The following is a 24,198-nucleotide window of genomic DNA, read 5'->3' as shown; positions in this document are numbered from 1 at the left end:
TATTATAAACTGAATATTTGGTTACATTTAAATATAGCTAATGTGGGCCTAAACATCTGCAGAAACTCATGGATTATTTCAGGAGTTAAAGAATGCAGTTATGGAAGTCTATGCAATCAGATGTCTGCGTAGTTGTCATATTAAAAGGAGGCAAAGAAACTCCAGAGGGATGTACGTGTTCTTGAGCAAAAAGAAGTTGTTTATCAGCAGGAAATGGGCAGAAGTGCTCATCAGTCAGTGCTGATTGACAGCTCAAGCACCCCCAATCTCTATGAAGTGCAAATCTACATGGTGTGACTGCTGGAAAAAATATTCCAAATAAAATGTTTTCTTACCTGTATCCAAATTTATACTCAAAGTGGTTTGTGAACAAAGCAGCCTCACAGAGAGAGACAGCAAAGGACGGTTTAAACTATTTTAAGTGGTACATTTCAGGACTGTTGAAATGTTCAAGTTTTTTTTTTTTTTAATCTATGTTTATGTGTGAACTCGCTATTCTAATAACAAGAAGAATCTGATGAAAGACCCTTTTATCCCTGTCTAGCTATTAAACATGATTATTTCTCTTGCTGGTCAGTTTTTCCTGTGTTAATATAAGCGTAAGACCGCTCAACATCAAACACAGATCGCTAAAAGCATTTGGCAGCACATCAGACAGAGAGACAAAGAAAGTGTTTAACTGCAGCATTCAGGGAATAACAGAAATGTTACACCTGCAAGGATGTGGCCTTATCAAATTCTAAATATCTCATTGTAAGTCATTGTCTTTCATTACCCTGCAACTCAATGCTCCCTGCACAGTCTGCTCTTATTTCACAATAGTCTAGAGTTCACTTCATCAGTCTCCTAACCTGCAGACATAACAGAGCTCAAGCCCACGTGATGTCCATCGTTATAGGTACATCACAATCACTTCCTTTGTGTAAATTAAACACAAAAGCGTCTAAAATCAGTGTTAGTCATTACATTCACACATTTGTTCCACTTCTGCAGCAGTTCAATGCCAACCCTTCCTGTTTAACTGAAGTGCAAAGATATTTCTCACAACGTAGCCACAAGGAGAAAGTAATCATGTTTAACATAACTATGCCGTAGGATTCATTCACACCATTAGCAATGGAGCTTGATGGATCTTCTCCATTTCCAGTGGTTCTATGACTTTGGCGGCTTTATAGAATGCTCTTTAATAATGTTGAGCACATCATAAATCAGATGTGGTAAGTGTATTGCGCATTCTAAGAAATTATTTTTCAGCCATATACAGTAATGCTGGTGTAATGTCCACTAAGCTTTGTCTCTCTCGGTTACTGTTGCTACAATAACAATAATAAGTAGTTCCCTGTGGAACAACAGGACGATGGGCCACTTGCACTGAGCCTCGTGACGCACTTCCGTTTGGAAATAATACATATCTCTGGTTTCCGGTTATGTTTATTTTCAATGTACTGTGGTCAATGAGTTGAACAAACGTCACCTAAAATGAGTGTCCGCAATAAAATTTTAAAATTTGGATGTTTTTATTGACAGGAGAAGGGATATTCTGATGTTTACAGTGTGCAGAATTTTCCAAACACATCGGAAAATGAAGTTTTAATGCAAACCAAGCCGATCTGAGAAAGCTGCGGCTGTTAAAAATACACCATTATTTCACCACAGGGTGTCAGTGTTCTCTAAACTTGTGACCGCGACGCTGAAGTGTATGAGAAAAGATGACTAACATCAGTACGAACCACAAACATTTATTTATTTGGATTAAATATTTTAATCAGTCTGTGTCATTTTTCAATGTCAATCTTTTTACTACATGTTTTTGCCCAAAAAGCTTAATTAATATTCAAAGTAGTTGACTGTCATTCTCCTCTATGCTGTGTGCGATACTGTTTAAGATTAATTAAATAGCCTATTTAACATTGTTACAGGCACCTCCCGAGCATTCATTCATTCTACTAGTTTAAAAGACTGGAATAAAGCACTGGTCAATGCACACAAGCAACCCTTTTTATTTGTCAAGTCCATTTAAAAATGTAAACTCAACAGGTATGAAATATCAGTAAGAGAAAAACACTTATTAAGACGAGCATATAGGAATATTACCTGCTGCAGGTAAGTGGATAAATAGGATATTTAGCATATTTATTTTTTCAGAATGCACGGTTGGAAAGAAAATATAGGCTTAAGGAACATTTCAGCAGGCTCAAAATAATTAATACAGACATCATTATTCATTGTTTTAATTAATTGGCACCCATAAAAGGTAGTGATAATCTGCGTTATCATGTATGTAGGTGCGCTGAACGCTCTAACCGGAAACTCCCGATATGTACTAAGTAGAACACGGAAGTAGTTGTGCAAGTAGTCAATTAGGATGAGGTCGAGGGACGTGAGAGAAAGGCGCAAGGCCGGTGGAGTGATTGATAATGAGCAACACCGGCGCGACGCACCAGTCTCGTATCTCTCACGGAGGAGCGGAAGCATTAAAGAGTAGCGACGACAGTGAAGATCAAGAGAGGAACAGGCCTGAACCTGTGTTTTGTTTCTGTTTTGTGTGGCCAGCAGTCATCCGTGAGGGGCTGCTGGCTCATACTTTAGTTTTTGTATTTCTTTATTTATTATTTTATTAAAAGTGTTGAATGTTTGCTGGTTCCCGCCTCCTTCTCCCCATAACATTTAACCTTGTTACACTGGTGCCGAAACCCGGGAAGGAGGAGGAATGCGCTGTCAGAGAGCCATCGCCGCTGTGGGGAATCCGCGTTGCCATCGAGCATGGTAGGCAGAGTCCGTCACCATGGATGCTTGAGGCGGTGCGCTGCCATGAGTTGCCGGGGGGGGGCGGTCGAAGTCGCTGACGGCCGCCTGGGTGCTGGAGGGGCGGCTGCCATCCGTGAGGGAGCGGAGGAGTCGGCGCTGTTCGCTGTGGGCCGGAGCCTGCTGCCATCCGCCATGATGGAAAGGAGCAGGGAACGGGGGCCTCCTGCCGTCTGCCCGAACTCGGAGGAGCCATCGCCGTCCACCAGGTGGCGGAGAAGTGTCGAGCAGTCCACTGAAGGCTAGCCAGCGCCACCGCCAGGGGGGGGGGGGGGTAGAGCGCAGTCTCGTGGGTACCCCCCGGCCTGCGAGGGGCGATGGGGGTATGTGGCGAGCAGGACAAGGCCAAGGGCCGTGAGAGAGCGACACGAGGCCGGTGGTGTGATTACTGATGAGCGCCACCTGCGCGACACACCGGTCTCGTATCTCTCACGGAGGAGCAGAAGCATAAAAGGAGGAGTGACGACAGTGGAGATCGAGAGAGGAACAGGCCTGAACCTGTGTTTTATTATGTGACACGTCGTCCGTGAGGGGCTGCTGTCTTTTACTTTCATTTTGTATTTGTTTTATTTTATCTCATTAAATTGTTGGAATGTCCCATAACATATGAGCTTTGTTACATTCGCATTGAACATTCCACGAGAAAACTGTTTTTTATTTTTTATTTTATTGTGCTCATCAATTGGCAAAATGTTTAGTTTGCCATATTTCTTTAAAGAAATTGTTAAATTTCAGAATAACATAAGTCACAACGTTCGAGATTGTGAATCAGAATTTGAAGAAAAGGCTTCTCACCGTCAACTGAAAAGAGAAAAACCTTCTTTGATAATGATTACAAGTGATAACATTAGTGTAGAGGGAATTTGATTCGGTTGGATTATTCTGGTACGATTCAGAAGCTTTTTCGGATTTATCCTGCCATCTCTTGCAGAAATAGATGAAACTGAAAATAGGTCAGGAATAATGTTTTGGATGAGAAATGAATGTGTAGTACGTAAAATATTGAATATTAAACTTTTGTGAAGCTTTGTGACACATCTGTCCATTTTCACACATGATTTTCCCCTGTGATCCAGTTTTGCTTTCTGAGTTTGTTATCATTATGTTTCATCTTTTTCATCTGTTCCCTTAACATTTCTTTGTTGTGGCTTCAGTTATTCTCATTGAACTAATTTTCCTCTCATTATGACGTGGACAAAAAGTGTACTCACCTTCCAGCCAATCAGAATGGAGTACTGAGACAGATCATGGTATATACAGTATATATGTATACTTAGTATTGTGCAAAAGTCTTAGGCACATTAGTATTTTCATCCCCAAAAAATGGATTTATATTTAGCTGTAGTTTGTCATCAGTTTACATTTCCACACATTCATTTTGACATTAATTATAATAATGCAGTGAGAGGAATCTGACAACAGTCGGTATGCTCCACATGGAGATATGATCTCACCATCATGTAAAATCTGGGATTACATGAAGAAACAGAAAAATCTGAGACAGATTAAATCCAGAGAAACTGCAGTAACGTCACCAAGACGCTTGAAGAAACCTACCAGCAAATCCACAGAACTGAGAAAAGTTTTAGACACTTGTGTAAAAATGCTGTAAAGTGAGGATGCTTTCAAAACTAATGTCATAAATAGATTTTATTTATTTTGATTTATTTTTCAGTTATCAAATGAATATTTGGTGTGACCACCCTTTGCGTTTAAAAGAGCTTTTGTCCTCGGTACACTTGCACATAGTTTTTCAGGTAGCTTTGCAGGTCGGTTTCTTCAAGTGTCTTAGAGACCTTGCCGCAGTTCCTCTGGATTTAGTGTGTCTCCGTTTTTTCTGTTTCTTCGTGTAGCTAATCCCAGATGGACTTGATGATCATAGACATCATATAGATAGACGCCCTATCGACCGCTACTGCCTTTTGGCGCGGACGAGCCGTGGGGCCGCCATCTTAAACCGGTCACCCGCTCCGCTCAGTGTAATCTGTTTGGCAGGTGCAATGAGCTGTCAGCGCATTTAATTAATCATATCTCACTGAATACCGAACTGATTTTCACGCGGGGTTTTTTTCTGCAAAGGTCATACACGTAGCTACGATACAGGACACATTGAATATTTTGTTCACAAAATACAACCAATAGTACGGTAATGTTAAATGTTAAATCTTACTTGTGAAAAGTAATCCCCGAGTGATGGTCCGCCGATTTGAGCAGGAATATGCTGCACAGTGCTCTGGCATCTACTGCTGCTATGCAACGCAAATAGGAGTATGACCGGTTTAAGATGGAGGCCGCATTTCTTGCGCCACAGCGGCCAATAGGGCATCTAGTCTCTATATGATATCTATGTTGATGATGGTGAGATCAGATCTCTGTGAGGATAATACCAGCTGTTGTCAGACTCCTTGTGCATACAAAAATCTCACTGGATTATTACAAATAATTAAATATTTAAATACTCTCCTTCCATAAATTTTGCGTCTGAAAGGGAGGCCGCAAAAATAATGTGTTTATGCTTTTTCAGCACTAATTGTTCACTGTGTCTTTAATGAATTCTGACAGTAGTTAATGCCAAAAGAGGGGTTGCACTGGAGCAAGCTGTTAGTAGATCTAGCTCATAATGTTAATATGTATTGACCTGCTTAATTCAATAGTGATCCCACTAATCTAGATCTCTCCTTTCCTGTTATGTCAATTGCAGTACTTTAAGTTTTTTCAATGTTATTTTACCATAATTAAAACCATTTCCATGCCTCGTTCTTATGTAATTAGAATCACAACTTAACTAATGCAATAAATTGCAGCTAAAAGATAAAATATCATGAGTTTGTATTAGAAAAAGTTGAAACACCATCTGTTCTCAGGGGAAAAATGTATGTGTGACAAGAAGACTATGGGTTTACTCTTTCAGAGACATTTGTTCATTGTCCTGAGCTCTTGTACCCGTTGTCTCTGGTGTCACAAGTGTTGAGTAGGTTGTTCATGAATTGTGTGTGCAGTTGCTTCTGCTGTTTTGACAGGCAACAGCTGCTTCTGAACTAGTCAGTTTAGTAGGTTTGACAGACTGTAGTGAAAGATATTTAAATCTTCACCTCACCTTAAACTTTAAATAAACACAGGTGCACATATTATATCCATTGTTCAAACTTTTCATGTTCATTTAAAAAAAACAAATTATGTTTCACAATTGATTGTCAGTCATTTATATGTATGTTTAAAAATCATCATTATACTGATGGATTCACTTTATACTGTATCTGGAAACTCTTATTTCAGAGTGTGTTAATCTTATACATTTTCTCCACCTCACTTAGTTTCTTATGTCCATCTTTTGGTTGTCACCTTTTTTTCAGCGGCCTGGCATGCCATCAGGAGCACGAATGCCTCATCAGGGGGCCCCAATGGGGCCTCCAGGGCCACCATATGGAGGAAACACCGCTGTCCGGCCTGGACTTACCAATCAGAACATGGAGGCCAGTCGCAAACGGCCCGCTCCTTCACAACAGCAGATGCAGCAGCAGGCCGTACAGAGTCGAAACAAAAAGTGAGTATAATATGACATAGACTAATGATCAGGAACCCACAAAAAAATGAATATCATAACAGGAACCTAATGTAGGTTGTAGACTTATGTAGGCTTTTGAAATTGTGAACCCCTGTTGAAGCAGCGATGTGGTGTGTTCATAACATATAAGAACTGACAGGTTTGAGTCCAACCTCCCCCAAAATCAAACAACAAACCGTGCCAATATACACTGTAGTACCTGTAGTTCTACTGAAAAATCATGATCCTAGCCTTAATCTACACACTGAAATCCCAGTTGGCCAGACAGTGATTGAACTTTTCTGAATCGTTAAAATACTGGCGTCCAGGACACTGTGAGTGTGAGCCCAGAAACTTTAGTGCAGTGTAGGTTTTTAAAAGCTTTGCTTAAATGTGTGCTATAAAAGAACAGTACTCATAATCGGCTTTTGAAATGGTATTCTCAGTTGAAACTGAGTAGAGGCCTCGACCTAAAAACAGTATTATCGGAAGGAATATTAATATTCACCCGTCCACAGTGAAATCTCATTGGTCCAAAATTTCACTCCATAAAGAGTAGCTGTACATTAGACATCAACATATCTTCTGTTTGTCTTTAATTGCATCATGTTACCGAACAGTTTCACTTGACTGTGACTAAATAAATCGCTTGTTGCTGGAAACTGTTTAGGACATTGTGTTATTCTAATTACTCTTATTTTGCATCTTTCTTTTTAGGATGTTTATTTCTAATTTCAGTTGCACTGTTTGTTCTTGGGCGCCATTTGTTTTTTTGTTTTTTGTTTTTATCAGAGGATTGATCCGACATGGCCCAAGCTCCTTTCTTGTAAATCTCTGAAAATTCCAAAATGTTTTAAATGGGGTCACTCTGCGGTCTTGTATCACAAATCTCTGTGACATATGTCTTAGTTTGGGCAGTGGCGGTTGTTTAGTTGCAGTTAATATGATCTGTGGAGTCCTCAGTCTGCTGGCCAACCACTGTCTGCGCTGTTGTGACTGAAAGGGGCCACTCACTGAGAAATATTTTATATAATACTTGTTTCTTCATTTTTTTTTCTGGATCTCTCTCTCTCTCTCTCTCTCTCTCTCTCTCTGTGTTGTGTCTTCTCTGACTCAGCGCCATTGATTCGCATACTTGCTCATTCTGTCTGTCGACCTTGTCTGACACATTAGTGTAACATTATCTTGCATTGCCACAACCCTCCTGTCTTACATCAGACTAATCAATGCAATAGTTGTATGTGTGTGTGTAATAACCACACATGGCTTATCAGATCATTTGTCCTTTAGTTCTGCTGGTTTTTGTGCAACTCCCATGTTGTCTGTTTTGTCTATTCAGCTTTTTGTAATGTGTGGTCAAAATATTCAGCAATTCTTAACGTACACACAAACACACTCAGTACCCTCTAATGAAGGACCCTTCAAATGCCATCAGGAAGCCTGTGGGATTTCCTGGACCAAATGAGATGCCAGGGAGGCAGATGGACATGAGAGAGGCCCAATCAGATCCCACACTCGGATCAAAGTAGGAGTTTATTCTGCTGCATGATGGATTCACACGTTTTGATCCACCCCTTGTTCCGAGCCTTGACCCCTTTCCCCCCTGGCACATCTTGTCTCAAGAGACATATTCCTAACAAGAATTTCCCCCCTCACTTCTTTACCACAACCTTGATGTTTGATGGTTATTATCGAAGATTATTCATACAGCAGTGTTTTAATTCAGTTGTAGATCAGTTGATGTCAGTCTATTTGATCTAACCTGACATTTCAGTCAAGAACTCAGAAAAATATTGAAGATTTAACGTTATTAAAAATTTAGCTGAATTTGGCATGACTGTGCTTGCATGTCCTGTTGCATGGCATGATGGCACATGTAGTATATGAGAGCTTGTTTTACACTTCAGTGCAAAGTGTCATCTCTAAATGTTTTAACAAATGTGCATTAATGAGTCAGGCCGACTGAGTTGTGCATCTTTCAGTTGATGGGATAAATATATTGCTGGTCAAAAAAAGCAAAAGTGTGCTAATATTTAATTTTATTTCATCTTTATTATATATTTTTTCTTTTACTTTTACTAAAAAACTCATAAGCTAGTGAGAGATTCATTGTGGAATAACAAAAATTGTACATGGGGATCGTTTCCCTGATCCGCTCACAGTGTTTGCACTTTTAGGTTTTGTTTTGGTGATTGTTACCTGTACAGATTCTGCTTTTGAGTGTACAAAACAACATTATCTTTTGTGTTCAAAGAAATAGAAGGCACAAATATACTTATGAGCATACAACACACCTGTCTGCACAACATGAGCTGGTCTCTGCTGCTTTCCAAGCTTCAACTCGGCAAGTTTAAGCAGTAACGATTTTAGTTGATTCTAGTAACGTCCTCTGTGCCAATGGTTGCCAGCACCATCTGGGCTGGCGAGGCACACACACACTCCCACACCGGTTTTCCCGCATCCTGGACCAGCCCCAGAATTTTAGCAGATGTCCCGGGTGCTCCACTGTCAGTCTCCATAGTAACATCTTGGGTTTTTTTCTGCCTTTCCTCTCCATTTCCCCTTTCTCCCTCTTTCTGCAGTGCCAAGAGGAGGAAGATGGCTGATAAGATCCTTCCACAAAGGGTGAGTAAGAGATCTGAGCCTTTTCATTGCTTTCATTGGTTTGACTGGGTTTTTTCTGTGTGTGTGCAAATGTGCAATGATGAAGATGCTCTGGCATGCACGTCTGTTCTCTATCTCTGCCTTTTAGAGGGGCGGAATCCTCTATCAAGCAAGCAATACGATGGACAAAAATGTTTTGGAGGGCTTTTGCATTCAGTAATTGTCGCCATAACCAGACAATACATATTGACAGCAGGCCTTTAAAAAAAAAATATATATATATATATATATATATATATATATCACAAAGAATATCCAGATAATTTGAGTTTTTCTTTAGATAATATGTATTCTAAACAATATTCCAATATATAATAAACATAAATATATAATATACAATCTAACATATATGACAGCATTATTGCTGTGGGTTCATTGTGATGGCTGTTACTCGAAATCTATTATTTATATTAAAAAAATTTGAAATGGGGTTTTAATGTTATTGTTTACGGATGATTCTTCTTAGTTTTTTTTAGTCACTGTGTCACTATGATTTGGTTGTGTTAGACAAGATAATCGGCACTATGCGTGTGTGTTATCAGGTAATATATATAGATACAGCTCCAGTGGAGATGCCAGACGCATTAGTCAATGACAAAACCCTCAGTCTATCGTCCACAGAACAAGAGGGGAAAATAACTAGGATTGTTTGGATTTCTTACAAAATGAGGTTTTATCGAATTCTTTTTACAGATTCGTGAGCTTGTTCCGGAGTCACAGGCGTATATGGATCTGTTGGCATTCGAGCGCAAATTAGACCAGACCATAATGCGCAAACGGGTGGACATCCAAGAGGCACTTAAGAGACCCATGAAGGTATTTCTCATCCCCATGATAATCCATATTTTCTTTTTAATTTCATGTTTCGGAACAGATCTGTTTTATCTAGCCAATTAAAAAAATATATGTCTTAGCACTTTTGTTAACCTATATATCAGACCTTTTAAAACACGGCAGAAGGAACCTTGGGACAAGAATTTTTTCATTTGTTACTGAACCATTTTAAATATTGCTTGCATAAATCAACAGGATAAGACAAAAAACAACTTAAATGAGTATACAATTAGGCTGGTGTCATTATTCAGAGTGTCTAGCTTCTAATATTTTACCAATTATCAGCTTAAAAGCATTTTCCCCTGCATAATGCTTCTGTTTTTTGTGAGCATACTAATATCCTCTTGAGGATTGGATGAAGATAAATATTTAAATAAACTCTTTTTTTCTATTTCAAGCAAAAGCGAAAACTGCGTCTCTACATCTCAAACACGTTTAACCCTGCCAAGCCTGATGCAGAGGACTCTGAAGGCAGCATAGCATCTTGGGAGCTGCGTGTAGAGGGCAAACTGCTGGATGATGTGAGTCAATTGCACTTTAATCAATAATTGCACAATACAGCTATTTTAAATCCTTTACTATAAAACACTGAGGTGCTGTTGCTTTTGTTTTGGGGCTTTTATTGGTAGGAAATATCACATATGAACTGTCTGCAATGTTTGATCATGTGCTTTTTGTCTCTGACATCATGACTTGTGAATGGCAGCTATGTCCCTTTTGAATTAGTTAGGTTAAATTTACTCTCCCAGGCTCAGAGTCTTGACCACAGACATGTGCCTCACTTCCCAGTGAGATCACTTCCCAGGCTCCATCCAAACATACGTGCCAGAAAGTTCTGTGGGTCCATTGACATGAACTGTATGCCTGCCTCCTTTTAGCCAACAATACATATCTTAAAGGAAAATTCTCGGTTATTGACATCTGAAGCTCTGTCAACAGGATTTGTGGCATGCTTTTATTCTAAAAAATAAATTTCAACCTAAAAGGCATCATTCCTGTAATACACTTACATTGGCAGTTTAGCCGGCATGTACAGCACTACCGAAATGTATAAGCATAAAACATGAATATTATACATGTCAGCATTAGACTGGTTTGAAAGATTAATTTATCAGTCGAATCTTTAAAATCATGTCGTGATCAGTTAAAATATTAAACCCTGTTGCTTTTGCATCGTATCACTGTGAGATACCAGGAAGGGACATGACATAACTATTTAGATAAACTCTTTTTTTCTATTTCAAGCAACTCTACCCATTATATTAGTAACCAATAACTAGAAGTTACCAAAAATAGTTTTGCCTCTTTAAAAGTAGATTTAGGTAACTTTACCTTCTATGTGTTATTTGGCATTACATAAGTATATTTTATGTTTTTATTGACAAAGCTGAGGCTCATCACACATTTGTTTTTGCTCATGCATGTCCCCTTCACCAACAGTCAAAAAAGCACCGGAGCCATGGCTGCAAAACGTTTCTGATCTGTGCAAGTAAAAAAAAAAAAAACGTTTACATTCATGACCTTCATTGTATATAACGATACCAATTACCTTTGTAAAGATAGCAGAATAAATAATTAAGGAAGACATACTGTCAGCATTCAGTGCAAATATAGGTTTATATGATAATATTGAATATTGCTGTTTTCTTTGTTAAAAGCCTATTTTGGTTTATGATCTGATATACGTGCTAATGTACCGGTTTGATTCATGTGATTGCAGCCCATCAGTACATCTGGTTTACAGTTATATATATACTGTAAGATTTTTGAAGATAATGAACTGCAGCACAAGGACTAAATTCTTAAAGGTTTATGCAGCTTAAATTCAGCCTCTTGGTTCGGTCTCTAACCAAGACCCATTTAGCTAATACTCTTGAGGCATGCTTTTCCATGCAGAAAGAAATGAAACTAGTACTTATTGATGATAGCTTGAAGGACTCATGCCGTCTCTGGGCTGAATGAAATGTTGTCCCGCACAGCAAATCATCCACCAGTATGCCACATTTCATTTGAACATTTAAGCCGTACTCTTCCATAGAAAGTTTATGATGTTGTGTAAGGTTCTTGTTTTCCAAAAATGTCTTCATGGTTGAAACTGGATAGTTTGCTCAGTGGCACACTCTGAAAAACTATTCATGCTTTCTTTCACAGCCCGCTAAGATGAAGAGGAAGTTCTCCTCATTCTTCAAGAGTCTGGTGATTGAGCTTGACAAAGACCTTTACGGCCCTGATAACCATTTGGTTGAGGTTGGTGTTTGATTTTCTGCTCATCACCCTAAATTAAAATGTATTAATATTGGTGATTCCTATAACCAAGAGCTAAAACCATTAAATATATTATTTTTATTTATTTATGTATTATATTCTTATTTATGTCCTACAGTATGTTTCATTATAGGACATACAAACATGCCATATAGCACTTTGTTTATTAAAGATGTGTGGTGATACTGTCATTTGAGTTATTTTTCTTTTCAGTTTCTTTTCTTTTCTGTTTTTGTCTTCCTTAATGACTCGGTGCAATTATGTTGATTTCTCTTGTATTGTGCAGTGGCATCGTACCGGAACCACTCAGGAGACAGACGGTTTCCAGGTGAAAAGGCCCGGAGATGTTAACGTGCGCTGCACCCTGCTGTTAATGCTGGATTACCAAGTAAAGAAAACAAAATGCATCCAGTGACGTTTACATGTATATCAGCTGAAGGCTATTGATCATGACCTGCAAGATTAAACTGTATCATTTATCATTTCAAATTATAGAACAAGAACTTGTGTGATTTGCTTTTTGATTGTAAATTTCTTTCAGACCTCAAAGCTTTGAGTTTACCAGGAAGTTTCATTTAAATAATAAGTTGAAATAGTGAACATAATAGTGAAGGGTGAATATTACATATATATTACAACAGAAGAGGAACTCTGTGAGCAGCAGGTTTACTTATTAATAATTTTGTAATGCTTTATTTTGTGAAATAGAAAATTGCAGTTACCCAGTCACAGTTTTCAAAGAAATCATGCGTTTATTCCAAAATAGATTAATATTCTTCTATTTGGCCTTCTTTTTAAAATTAAACCTTAAAACTTAATTGAACTTAATAATGTATTAAATGAAAAGTGAATTAAATGTAAGCATAATACATACAATTGTGTCCTGTATGCAGCCGCCTCAGTTTAAGCTCGATCCGCGTCTGGCTCGTCTGCTTGGGATACACACACAGACTCGCTCCAGTATCATACAGGCCCTCTGGCAGTATGTCAAAACCAACAAACTGCAGGACTCGCATGACAAGGAGTACATCAACTGTGACAAGTACTTCCAACAGGTATGCTTGATTAGAAGCATTGATTAACATTTGTCACAATCTGTAATTATTGAATGAATCAGCTTCACTTGAACTCTTCAAATTGATTTGATAATTAAAATGATACTGCCAAAGTTTCGGAATTATTATGTAAAGACAGTAGACAATATTTTAATCGAGAACTTTTTGTGTTTCTGACCTCATCTCCTCTCACAGATCTTCGATTGTCCACGCCTGAAGTTCTCTGAAATTCCACAGCGCCTCACCAACCTTCTACTGCCCCCAGACCCTATTGTCATCAACCACATCATTAGGTATTTATGTGATTTTGTTCGTACGAATGTGTCATATTTATCGCAGATGTCTACCAAAATACAGTAGTCAATAAGATTTTTTTATAGAAATTCAACTTTTATACAGCAAGCAAATCTTGAGCAGCAAATTAAGCTGGAAGTCTTCATTGACTGCATACAGACCTATTTCAAAGCTTTGTATACTGTCAAAACTTTTGGAAACTTTCATTAGAGAACAACTGATACAGTATCTACATAAACTTACATGTTCATACCAAACTCTATTCAATATTCAAACACACATAACTGTAGAATCAATTCTTAATGCGCATGTGAACGCCATCAGCGTCTATCACAGGTTCACGTTTAAAGTCTGTTTAGAGAGAACGGTGTCGTCTTAGCGGCCCCTAATTTAATAACAAATGATCATTTAGACGGAAGTGAATCAATCAAAACTAACTTTAGCTGGAAAAAACTTTTTTCAAGAACCACTATAAAACCAAACCAATCTCTGTTACCTTAAATTATATGTTTATCTCTGTAAAGCTGCTTTGAAACAATCTACATTGTTAAAAGCGCTATATAAATGAGGATGACTTGACTTGACAAAACAGCTTATTATAATGATTTCTGAAGGATCATGTGACAATGAAGACTTTAGTAATGATGCTGAAAATTCATTTTTGACATCACAGGAATAAATTACATTTTTATGGAAATAAAATAATGACAAATGTTTTTGAAACAAAAAAGCTTGTTGAATTACACTACTTGAAAAAATATGCACGGCATTAACCCTGCTTGCATTTTACAGGGATGCAAACAGCGCGCTTTTCGGCGCCTCACGCTTTTTTCACGTCAGTTTGGGTGACTGGGGTCTGAGACTGAGAGGGTCTTATTATAATTTCACAAAGTCATCTGAGCCATTCCATAGCTTATTGTGAGGGACAGAAGTCTATTTACATCATTAAATTAAAGTTTACGGAAACTCGTTTTCTCTTCTCTGCGGCTGTCAATCATTCTCCATTCAGTATAACAGCGCGCGCGCCTCATCCGGTTACAGCAGGATGCACGGTAAAACTCTCTCCAATATGATATATTCACATTAAAGTGCTTGATCTGTAGATAAAAGCCTGTGGATTTGCATAAAATTACTTTATTTTGTGTATTTGTATATTATGTTGCTATTTTTAAACGACTCGCTACCGTGCCTGTTAGCACAAGGACTATGAATCGGCATCAAACGCACAATAACTGAAATTTAAAACTGTGAAGAAACAAATGATCAATAAACTGTTGGACAGAAATACACTAGGATTTGTGCGCTCGACATTTCTTCGCTTTGTGTCGTGAACTTTTAAATGCGCACTTGTGCAGCGCAGCGCTGCACACTGTGTCTCCATGTTGCTTTGAGCACATCGTTCTGCACGCGCTTTGTGCGCTCTGTTTTGAAGCGTTCATGGTTTTGCGCACTGAAAGATTATTAAAAGCCTATATATATTTTTTATACCTATCCTGCACAATACATTTAAAATAAGTATAATTTAATTGTATATTATTTCTGTGTAGTGTAGTGTAGGCTATATAAATATATACACTTCTGAATTCATGACATTCATATGTAAATATAAAATTGTGAAATGTATGATTGCATGATTGAATTTTATAAGAGTACTAATAGTAATTTGTTTTTATTAACATGTTTAGTTTTTATAAAATTACTGTGCAGATTTTTTCAATTACTTTGTGCTGCTGATTTATACACTCATTAAGTTTAATAAAAACACATAATACATTTATGTAATATTTAAAGGTGTTAACTGTAATCTTACCCTGCAAAATGATAACTTACAAAGGATTAAATGCATTTTAATGCATTGTAGTTTTAGGGCTTGCATTTTTATGGGCTGATATTCAACATGGTTGTATTTTTAAGCTGTGAATAATCACTTCCAAAATATTCATTCTGTTTAAAAATACAACCTATAATATTCGACAGGCAATTTTCGGTCCATTTTATTTCGTTTTACAAATTCGCATCCCCAAATTCAGTGGTTCAAATTCAACAGAAAATTCAAAATTTGACATCCGAGTACGGCAGGAATATCAGTAGATTGCCGATTGATAATCTCCATAGCTGTTAGTCGACCTCACCAGCAGGAGGTGCAAGCGGCTGTTGACCAGGACTAGAGCAATAGGTGAGAGAGTCATTCACTGATAAAAACGGATTTAACAGATGGAGCAAGTGGTAAGTATTTGTGATGATTATCAGGACCAGTTTATATATGGAAAAGCTAGTAAAGACACAAAAGCTGTGTTTAGATTTAAGTCTTCACAGTTAGTGTTGCACATGTAAGCAGCTTTCTCTCCCGTGAACGAGATTATAATGTTATTCCCCGATGCTGATGTACAGATAAAACGTTAAATCTGAGGTAGTAGACATATATTTCTCTCGGTTTTTTAGTTTTGCTGTGCAGCAAAACTGGGGATTCCCTCAATACATCATTCTTCAGGATTCCCCTGCAGTCAGGACACTAAAGTAACACAATGGACACAAAATACAGTGATATAAAATACCAAACTCGCACCTTATTGGGGATGTAGGCTATACTAAATTTAGGAACAGGCAAGCTGACTCAGAATATGAATGTAACGCGTAAAGTTTGACGCTAAGCGATTCCTAGTTAAAGGGATAGTTCACCCAAAAATGAAATTCTGTCAGTATTTACTCACCCTCATGTTGTTCCAATCCCGTAAGACCTTCGTTCATCTTCGGAACCCGAATTAAGATATTTTTGATGAAATCTGAGAGCTTGATCACTCCTCCATACTAGTCCATAGGCTTCTTCAGGGATTGAAACTTGCCAGCCCCGAAAAGTTATTAAAAACATCGTTAAAATAGTCCGCAAAAAATAAAAAATAACGACTTTATTTCAACTATTCATTTCCTTCTTTGTGGGACTCGAGTCAGTTCACTAGTGTAATAGCGTACGCTTCTGTTGTTGTACGTCACACGCATCACCCACATGACCAGCGTCGGCCAATAGTGAGCCTACGTGTGACGTTGCTCTACGCAATCACACTATGTTAACTGACTCGAGGCCCACAGAGAAGGAAATGAATAGTTGAAATAAAGTCGTTATTTTTGTTTGTTTTTGCACACAAAAAGTATTCTCATCGCTTGATAAACTTAAGATTGAGCCACTGTAGTCACTTGGACTATTTTAACCATGTCTTTAATAACTTTTCGGGGCTGGCAAGTGTCAATCCCTAAAGAAGCCTATGGACTAGTATGGAGGAGTGATTCAGCTCTCAGATTTCATCAAAAATATCTTACTTCGTGTTCCGAAGATGAACGAAGGTCTTACAGGGTTGGAACAACATGAGGGTGAGTAAATACTGACAGAATTTTCATTTTTGGGTGAACTATCCCTTTTATTACTGGGATAAAGTTGGCTTGACACTGCATATTCAATATTCACACATTTAGGGACCGTCTCTAAAGTTACATAGGTATACAGGTTTCTAACTTCAAAAGCATTTGAAGAGAATGACTTCAGTCATAAAACCAACTGTAAAGTGTTCATGTAGGTGCCAGGCATGATGCACACCTTTTAGATTTTTGATATTTAATAAAATAAACCGTCAAATCGTGTAAATATTGCTATTTTTTCAGTAGGCCTACCGCATAATCTCATATTTATTTTAATATCAATTATCTAAAAAGTGTATTATCTCAAGCATCATTCCTGACACATACATGAAAAATGACTGTAAGTCATTCTCTTCAAATGCCGTTTGAACCACTGAATTTGGGGATGCGAATTTGTAAAACGAAATAAAATGGACCGAAAATTGCCTCTCGAATATTATAGGTTGTATTTTTAAACAGAATGATTATTTTGGAAGTGAAATTTTTAAGGTGAATATGGATTATTCACAGTTTAAATATACAACCATGTTGCATTTCAGCCCATAAAAATGCAAGCCCTAAAACTACAATATATTAAAATGCAAGCAGGGTAAATGCAGTGCATATTTTTTCAAGTAGTGTAATTCAACAAGCTTTTTTGTTTCAAAAACATTTGTCATTATTCTACTTCCATACATTTTAAAATATATTGTTTTGGTTTAGTGTTTGCGCCTTGTTTGTATTTTCTATCTGCTCTTATTAATTTTCTGAAGAACACAAAACATGCAGGAGTCTCATAGAGGTTATTTTTGTACAGTGTCGACCCTAATGATCAGAAAAAGACGGCCTGCTATGACATTGATGTAGAGGTGGAAGATCCCCTTAAAACACAAATGAGCAGTTTCCTGCTCTCCACAGCCAATCAGCAAGAGATCGCCTCTTTGGACAACAAGGTTAGTGCAAAAATAGAGAAGATGATTGAACTTCTGGATATTTTATTCTGAATTATAGGGTCTCTGATTTCGACTGACAGAGGATAATAATCAAGACTTAACCCGTTTTGCAGTGTTGCCATGTCTGTGAATACACCCTTGATTTTTCAAACTGGTTCTAAATGATCTGCAGATCCATGAGACTATTGAGTCCATCAATCAGCTGAAGATTCAGAGAGATTTCATGCTCAGCTTCTCCAGAGATCCCAAAGGCTACATACAGGACTGGCTCAAATCCCAGAGCAGAGATCTGAAGGTCTGCACCAGCTTTCTTTCTTCTGTACATGACTCTTGATATTTATATAATGTATATTTTTGAAGATGAAGTGTGTTTTCAGTTTTACAGTATGTTCTCCTATCTCAGTTTAATGTGCTGAGACAGCTGCATGAAAGCCATTTGTAGGCTGACGTCTCAAAAAGTGTAAACACAGTGGCTGTGTGCCGATTTCAAAACATTGCTCAGTTTGTTTGAGTGGTCTGATATGTCAACTTCTGTCTCAACCAATGGGATGAGTTTGGGGCGGGACAACCTGTTTGGAACAGGTCAGAAGGGGCTGTAGGAGTGTTTGGTAAACCTCTCTGGAAATGCATTTTGCAGTTCTGTTTGCTGCTGTTAATGATACATAAATTAAACACTTTGAGCCAGATTTACAGAAGCTTCTAGAAGATATTTGCTTCATAGTCAGTAGTGTCAACCAGTAAAAACCAAAGCTTTATTAGCTCTCATACACTACAGTGTCTTCTGTTTTTTTTAAACTTTTTTGGAATAAAAGAATCCTGAAAAAAGTATAATTGTTTCCACAAAACTATTAATCAGCATAACTGTTTCCTACATTGATAATAATCTAAAATGTTTCTTGATCACCAAATCTGCATATATGAATGATTTCTGGAGGATCATGTGACACTGAAGACTGGAGTAATGATGCTGCAAATTCAGCTGTCATCAGAGGAATAAATTACATTTTAAAATATATTAGAATAGAAAGGGTATTTTAAATTGTAATAGTAATATTTCATAATATTGTTGTTTTTACTGTATTTTTGATGAAGAGCATAGACTTCTTTTAAAAACATTTAATAAACTAACCGACCCCAAACTTTTAGTGTAGTGCATGCGTCTCTATAAACAATGTCCTGCATCATGTCTGTCCTGTCATTGTCCTGCTTTTCTTACTGTTATCACCTTTTGATTGTTTGTAGCTGATGACAGATGTTGTTGGGAACCCAGAGGAAGAGAGGAGAGCAGAGTTTTATCATCAGCCTTGGTCTCAGGAGGCTGTCAGCCGTTACTTCTACTGCAAGGTAAGCGCGTAAAAATATACGATTACTAGTGTGAACCTTCTGCTCAGGATGTAAAGGGCTGGATGTCAGTATCTTTTGTGAGGTTGTATTGTTTATCTGCACTGCCTGCAAAAACTGACTGGCTCTATGTCTTCCTAATCTACTTCCCCCTTCCAAAGATTCAGCAGAGGAGGCAGGAGCTGGAGCAGGCCTTGGCCCTGAGGAACACCTAGAACCCACACCCACCACATTCAGACAACACGGCTCTTTTGTGACAACACTGCCTCCATGTGGAGGTCCCTGCATTATTGTCCACAGTGAATGAGGGTTTGTGTGCGTGTCCAGTCATCGTTTTCACTCTGACCTACAATCTACTGTACTGGACCAATCACATCCTGTTACTCTAACAGCCACTGCAGCTCCATTGTAGAGTTTGTGCATTTCAGCCAATCACTGTGTTGTGTCTTCCATTCCGGGAGGAAGTCATCTTACAATGCATTCTTTGGATTTCTGGTTTTTAATACCCCTCACGTCCACCAGTATTTTGAACGTGATGACTTCAGAGCCGACTCAGTCCCATTGACCGTGGATCCAATGTTGAAGCCTTCCATCCTCTCAATCATCAATTCCTGGTATTCACACACAATTTCCAAGTGATAAACATGTTTTTGGTGAGGTATTTATTCCATCTCTAATTTAGTCCACTTGAATCAAAAATTTTCTTGAGTATTGATCAAAAAGGTAATTTTGTATGTTTATGTGTTGGGAATCAGTGGAGATAAAATAATTATCTCCATTATTTACACTTTTATTCCGAAGTGTATTTATGAAGTACTTTGAGGCAGGCACCTTTAAAAGAAGCATCCTTCAGTATTAACTGAACAGGTGGCTTACAGGGTATGTCACACTCTGCGGTCTGTCCCTGCCACATTGATGATATTTAGCTGCATTTAAATTGTGTATATAAGCATTGAAAGATCGAATGAGGTTGTTTTAATCAAGTATTTAAAAGCTATTCTGCCATATAAAGACAAAACACATTAACTACTGTACACCTGCTACACTTGAGTGAGAATGATAAAATGGCTTTAAAGTTTTTGATTGATTTGGCATCAGTTTTCACACTACTTTCTCTGAATTATGTGTAGTTACTGTGTTTTGCCTTTGTAGGTCAATAGTGACATAGTCATTAGTTCACTTTGAAGGAATTTGATAGGTCACGGTTTTTCAGAAGCTGTCACATATATGGAGAAAATAGGCCATCCTAGCATAATGACAAAAGTTATTTAGAAATATAATCTACTTGTTAATTTGTGACGTATTGAATACTGTTTCTGGGTTAAAGCCTGTACTCTTGAAGAATACTGAATACTCATTTTTTAGCACTATATATTCACATTTAAGCTAAGCTTTTAAAAACCTACAGTGTACACTACAGTTTCTGGGCTCACAGTGTCCTGGACGCCAATATTGTAACGATACAGAAAAGATGAATCACTGTCTGGCCAACTGGGATTTCAGTGTGGAGATAGAAGGTTAGGATCATGATTTTTCAGTAGAACTATGGCACACCGTGAGTGTATATTAGCACCGTCTGTTGTTTAGTTTTGGGATCTAAAGGAGCGTTTGGACCCGGAAGCTGTAACGTCAGACTTAACAACTGGATTATCGATTATCAGTCAACTAGATATCACTGAATATTCTGACATTATGCTTCACCAAAACCTTTTCTGTGCACATTACATTACCATCTTCTTTGAGAATTGCTTTAAAATCGTGATTTATTTTGTATCCGTTTCAATAGTGCAGTTTTAAATAATACCCTGTGGGCATTTGTTTCCTATTAGTGTTACTTGATGTTTTACCAAAGGTCAAAATTACTTTTAAGACAGTGCACAGACTTTGACTAGATGAAGTTTTTTAAAAGATGAAGGACACATTTTTAACAAATACAAATTTTCCACATACGTGTTTCCTTAACTGTGAAAAGAACACTTTTTAAAATTGCTTTATGACTTGTAGTCTTTGCACTAAATCATGGATCATGACTGGGCTCTCCGAAAGCTTTCCATGCTAATTGTGTCACCTAAACAAAACAAAAAAAAGTTTTAAAAAAAATGAAGGATGAACTAAGGGAATAAATTCTTGCATCATAAATTCATCATTGCAGTATAGTACTGAGTTCTCATTGGCTCTGGGTTTTGATCATGAACCCTCTGCTGCTGCTTTATTGTCAGCTGAAGGATGGCTCGGCCAGGTCATTTATTGTGTTCTTGCAGTTTGCCTGTGATCCTCACACATCTTCTTGTGAGGAGGGAGGAGTGCTAGCGATCTGTGTGTTGTCACTCAGAGTATTTTTTAGACCTATGCATGCTGCATGGACACATTTTTATACTTTCATACAAGGACATGAGAAACCGTCTGACTGCTTGGGAGCTGATCAGGAGAGCACTGAGTTTCTTTAGTTAGTGACCCTCTCTGGCTGGGTCATGACTGCCTCTTCATACAGTACCAACCCAACATGTACAGCAGAGGCCATTTTAGGTCATGTGTTATTTTCTTTTTGTTTTGTTTTGTATTTTAAAAAGACTTTGCAATTTAATATGTGGATAAGAAAAGCACACCAATGATTTATACAGAGCCTGTTGGGCAACAACAGCACCTCCCATCAAATCTTTTGGGTACTACATGTATATAGTAAGCCATTTTGAACATTATGAACTATTATGAACAGTTGTAAATCAATATAACATCTGCCTGTGGGACTGTGTTAGCAACTGAACAAGGTTTTCTGTTCTCATGTGTTAAGTAAGCTCTTCTGTTTCTCTCCAAGCCACCGACTGTGCTCTTCTTACCTATCGTGTGTTCAAATGTTCAATGTTACCATCTCTCCTGCTTTTAGTCATAGTGTCTTTTGAGGTGCAGTGAATGCATTACGCTGCCCTCCAGTGCTTCTGTAAGGGAAAACATCCAAACTGTTTGGGTGCTAAAAATGAACGCTGATTGATATGCTTTGATTTAATGTCGCACATTTAAGTATTTAAGAGAAAGTTCTTCTGGGCTTTGAAATCTTCATCATAAATAGGTTTGTTTATAGTGTCATTTCTATCCCCTGGTTTGTTCTTAGAAGTATGTTTTTTTTCTTCTCTCATAGTCTGTACATTTGCATTCTCACCTTGTTCCACTGTTCAGCGAGAGAGATCTAAACTACAGATGTACCTGTGTAGGATAGTGAGGATGTAAATAAACAAGCACTTGCCAAAGTTTGTGAATGAAACACCATACTTAAAGTGTGTTGAGAGTTTATTCTTAAGATGTGCATTAGTGCAGTGGTTCTCAACCAAGGGACCGGGGCCCACTAGGGGACCTCAGCAAACAAAGTCTTAAAATTATTTACATTTGTTAAAGTAACATAATTAAAATGCAATAATAAATAAAGATGCACAACATTAATCTGACATCATATTTTTGGTCCATATTAGCTTTAGCTATTGTCTTATGTCTATTACAAAAAGGTAGAGAAACTGCATTAAATCATGTGAAAACTAAGGTGGTGGTGGGGTGGGTCACTAAATCGAAGGAAGTAACACAATTTGATAATATGATTGTGATAGTTGAGAATAAAAGACTCATCTCTGACATCCATTACTTTGTGATTGGAGTAGTGCTGATTCAGCAGGGAGTTTTAATGTCCTTCAGTATTTTCATTTTCTTAACTCCTCTTTTAGGACAAATGTGTCATTATGCCAATGAGGAAAATGGTGTTTGTATTCAGCAGCAGGCCACACACTCCACTTTGAAAGAACCTTTCACTACCTACCTACTCTTGACCTGGCAAAATCCACAGGGCCCCCCTCTGTTCTCTGAAATACATGAAAATAGCAGTGTGGAGAAAGACTTCCATAGAGTCAGATGTAGAATGTACTGTATTAAGCCATGTTCCCTGTGGGGAAAAAAATAAAGCTGCCATTTCACACAAATCTCTCTTTGGCCCCTCTAAACATACAGTTTGAATTGAGTTTCATCTCAAGTTGAAAAGCCATAAAGAAGGGGACTGAAGAGGGGATTTAGCAGACTGGTGAGCCAAACAAAGCTACTTATCTAAAACTTCTTTATTTCCTCAAGTCTGTTCTTCAAGAGTATAGGCACCCTTTGTACAACAGTCTCTAACAACCTATTCTCAATCAGTGCTAGGTAGTAGTAACTGATTACTGGTAATCTGGATTATGTAATTTAATCAGATATTTTTTAAGTAATCAAGTAACGTTGGGCCTACTTGTAATTAGATTATATTACATTTTAAAATACTCTCAATTATGGCTCGTTTCCACCGAGCGGTACGGTAACTTACGGTACAGTAGCCTACGGTACGCAATTATTTCCGCTTCCACTGTCAAAAGTTGTGAATGGTACCAAAATGCCTAATCGTACCACTTTTTCGGTACCTTTCCGTTTGGGTAATTACCTGGTACGGTACTAAAAGGTGGAGCTAGACTCAGAACGTTGCAGAACGTTGATTGGTTGACATAGTATCGTCACTTGCGCGTGCTACAAGGGGAATGACAACATAAGCACCATTTTTTAATAAACAGTTGAAATATAATACTACTGTAATTGTGTCACGAAATGTAGTTTTAAGAGTTCTTTCAGGCGAGAATGTAGTTGTTTAAAGCTCAAATCTGTGGTTTATTTATAAAGATTTCTGAAAATTTTATCCAGGTTGTGAGATCCATTCCAGGCGATCAGCGGGCGCTCGGCGATCATGTACCCCGCCTTCTGACGTTTGCCGCTGGCACTGACGTCTCTGTAGTCTATGGGTTAAACATGAGATAGAATTCGTCTTGTGTTCATCTTTGGTCTCGTGAATCTGTAATTTGTTAACTGGCTAATCGTTTTGGCTGAGGCCTAAGTGAAGTTTCATAACTTTATATATTTAGGCAGGGCTGCTAACTTTTGAGTTTAGCTTGAAAAGAGAATTATGGAAATGGAGGGGGAATGTAAAAAAAAGTGTATGATTGTCAAAACATTTGGTAACTAAGCAGAATGTGACAACATGTTACAATATTTACAT

General features: G+C 37.9%; 1 protein-coding gene across 5 annotated transcripts in view; it reads left to right on the top strand.

The window, feature by feature from the left end:
• The window catches only part of smarcd3b (SWI/SNF related BAF chromatin remodeling complex subunit D3b), a 79,198-nt gene extending 56,787 nt beyond the window's left edge, over window positions 1–22,411 (top strand). For 3 of the 5 annotated variants that reach the window (XM_077229240.1, XM_077229241.1, XM_077229239.1), the window contains exons 2-14: window positions 6,159–6,349; window positions 7,785–7,874; window positions 8,932–8,974; window positions 9,707–9,829; window positions 10,246–10,368; window positions 11,999–12,094; window positions 12,399–12,500; window positions 13,006–13,167; window positions 13,363–13,460; window positions 17,669–17,804; window positions 17,977–18,099; window positions 19,047–19,148; window positions 19,307–22,411. In XM_077229240.1, coding sequence (XP_077085355.1) covers window positions 6,159–6,349; window positions 7,785–7,874; window positions 8,932–8,974; window positions 9,707–9,829; window positions 10,246–10,368; window positions 11,999–12,094; window positions 12,399–12,500; window positions 13,006–13,167; window positions 13,363–13,460; window positions 17,669–17,804; window positions 17,977–18,099; window positions 19,047–19,148; window positions 19,307–19,360 — 1,443 coding nt within the window. In that variant the 3' untranslated portion in view covers window positions 19,361–22,411. The remainder of the gene's footprint in view (window positions 1–6,158; window positions 6,350–7,784; window positions 7,875–8,931; window positions 8,975–9,706; window positions 9,830–10,245; window positions 10,369–11,998; window positions 12,095–12,398; window positions 12,501–13,005; window positions 13,168–13,362; window positions 13,461–17,668; window positions 17,805–17,976; window positions 18,100–19,046; window positions 19,149–19,306) is intronic. The other 2 variants (XM_077229243.1, XM_077229242.1) reach the window with 1 other exon arrangement.
• Window positions 22,412–24,198: the final 1,787 nt, after the last annotated feature.

The sequence above is a fragment of the Siphateles boraxobius genome, unplaced genomic scaffold (assembly GCF_051911475.1).
Source record: "Siphateles boraxobius isolate OS27281-9 unplaced genomic scaffold, OSU_SipBor_1 130, whole genome shotgun sequence".
Lineage (NCBI taxonomy): Eukaryota > Metazoa > Chordata > Actinopteri > Cypriniformes > Leuciscidae > Siphateles > Siphateles boraxobius.
The sequence above is the reverse complement of the archived record's forward strand: the minus strand, read 5'-3'. Positions and strand labels throughout refer to the sequence as shown.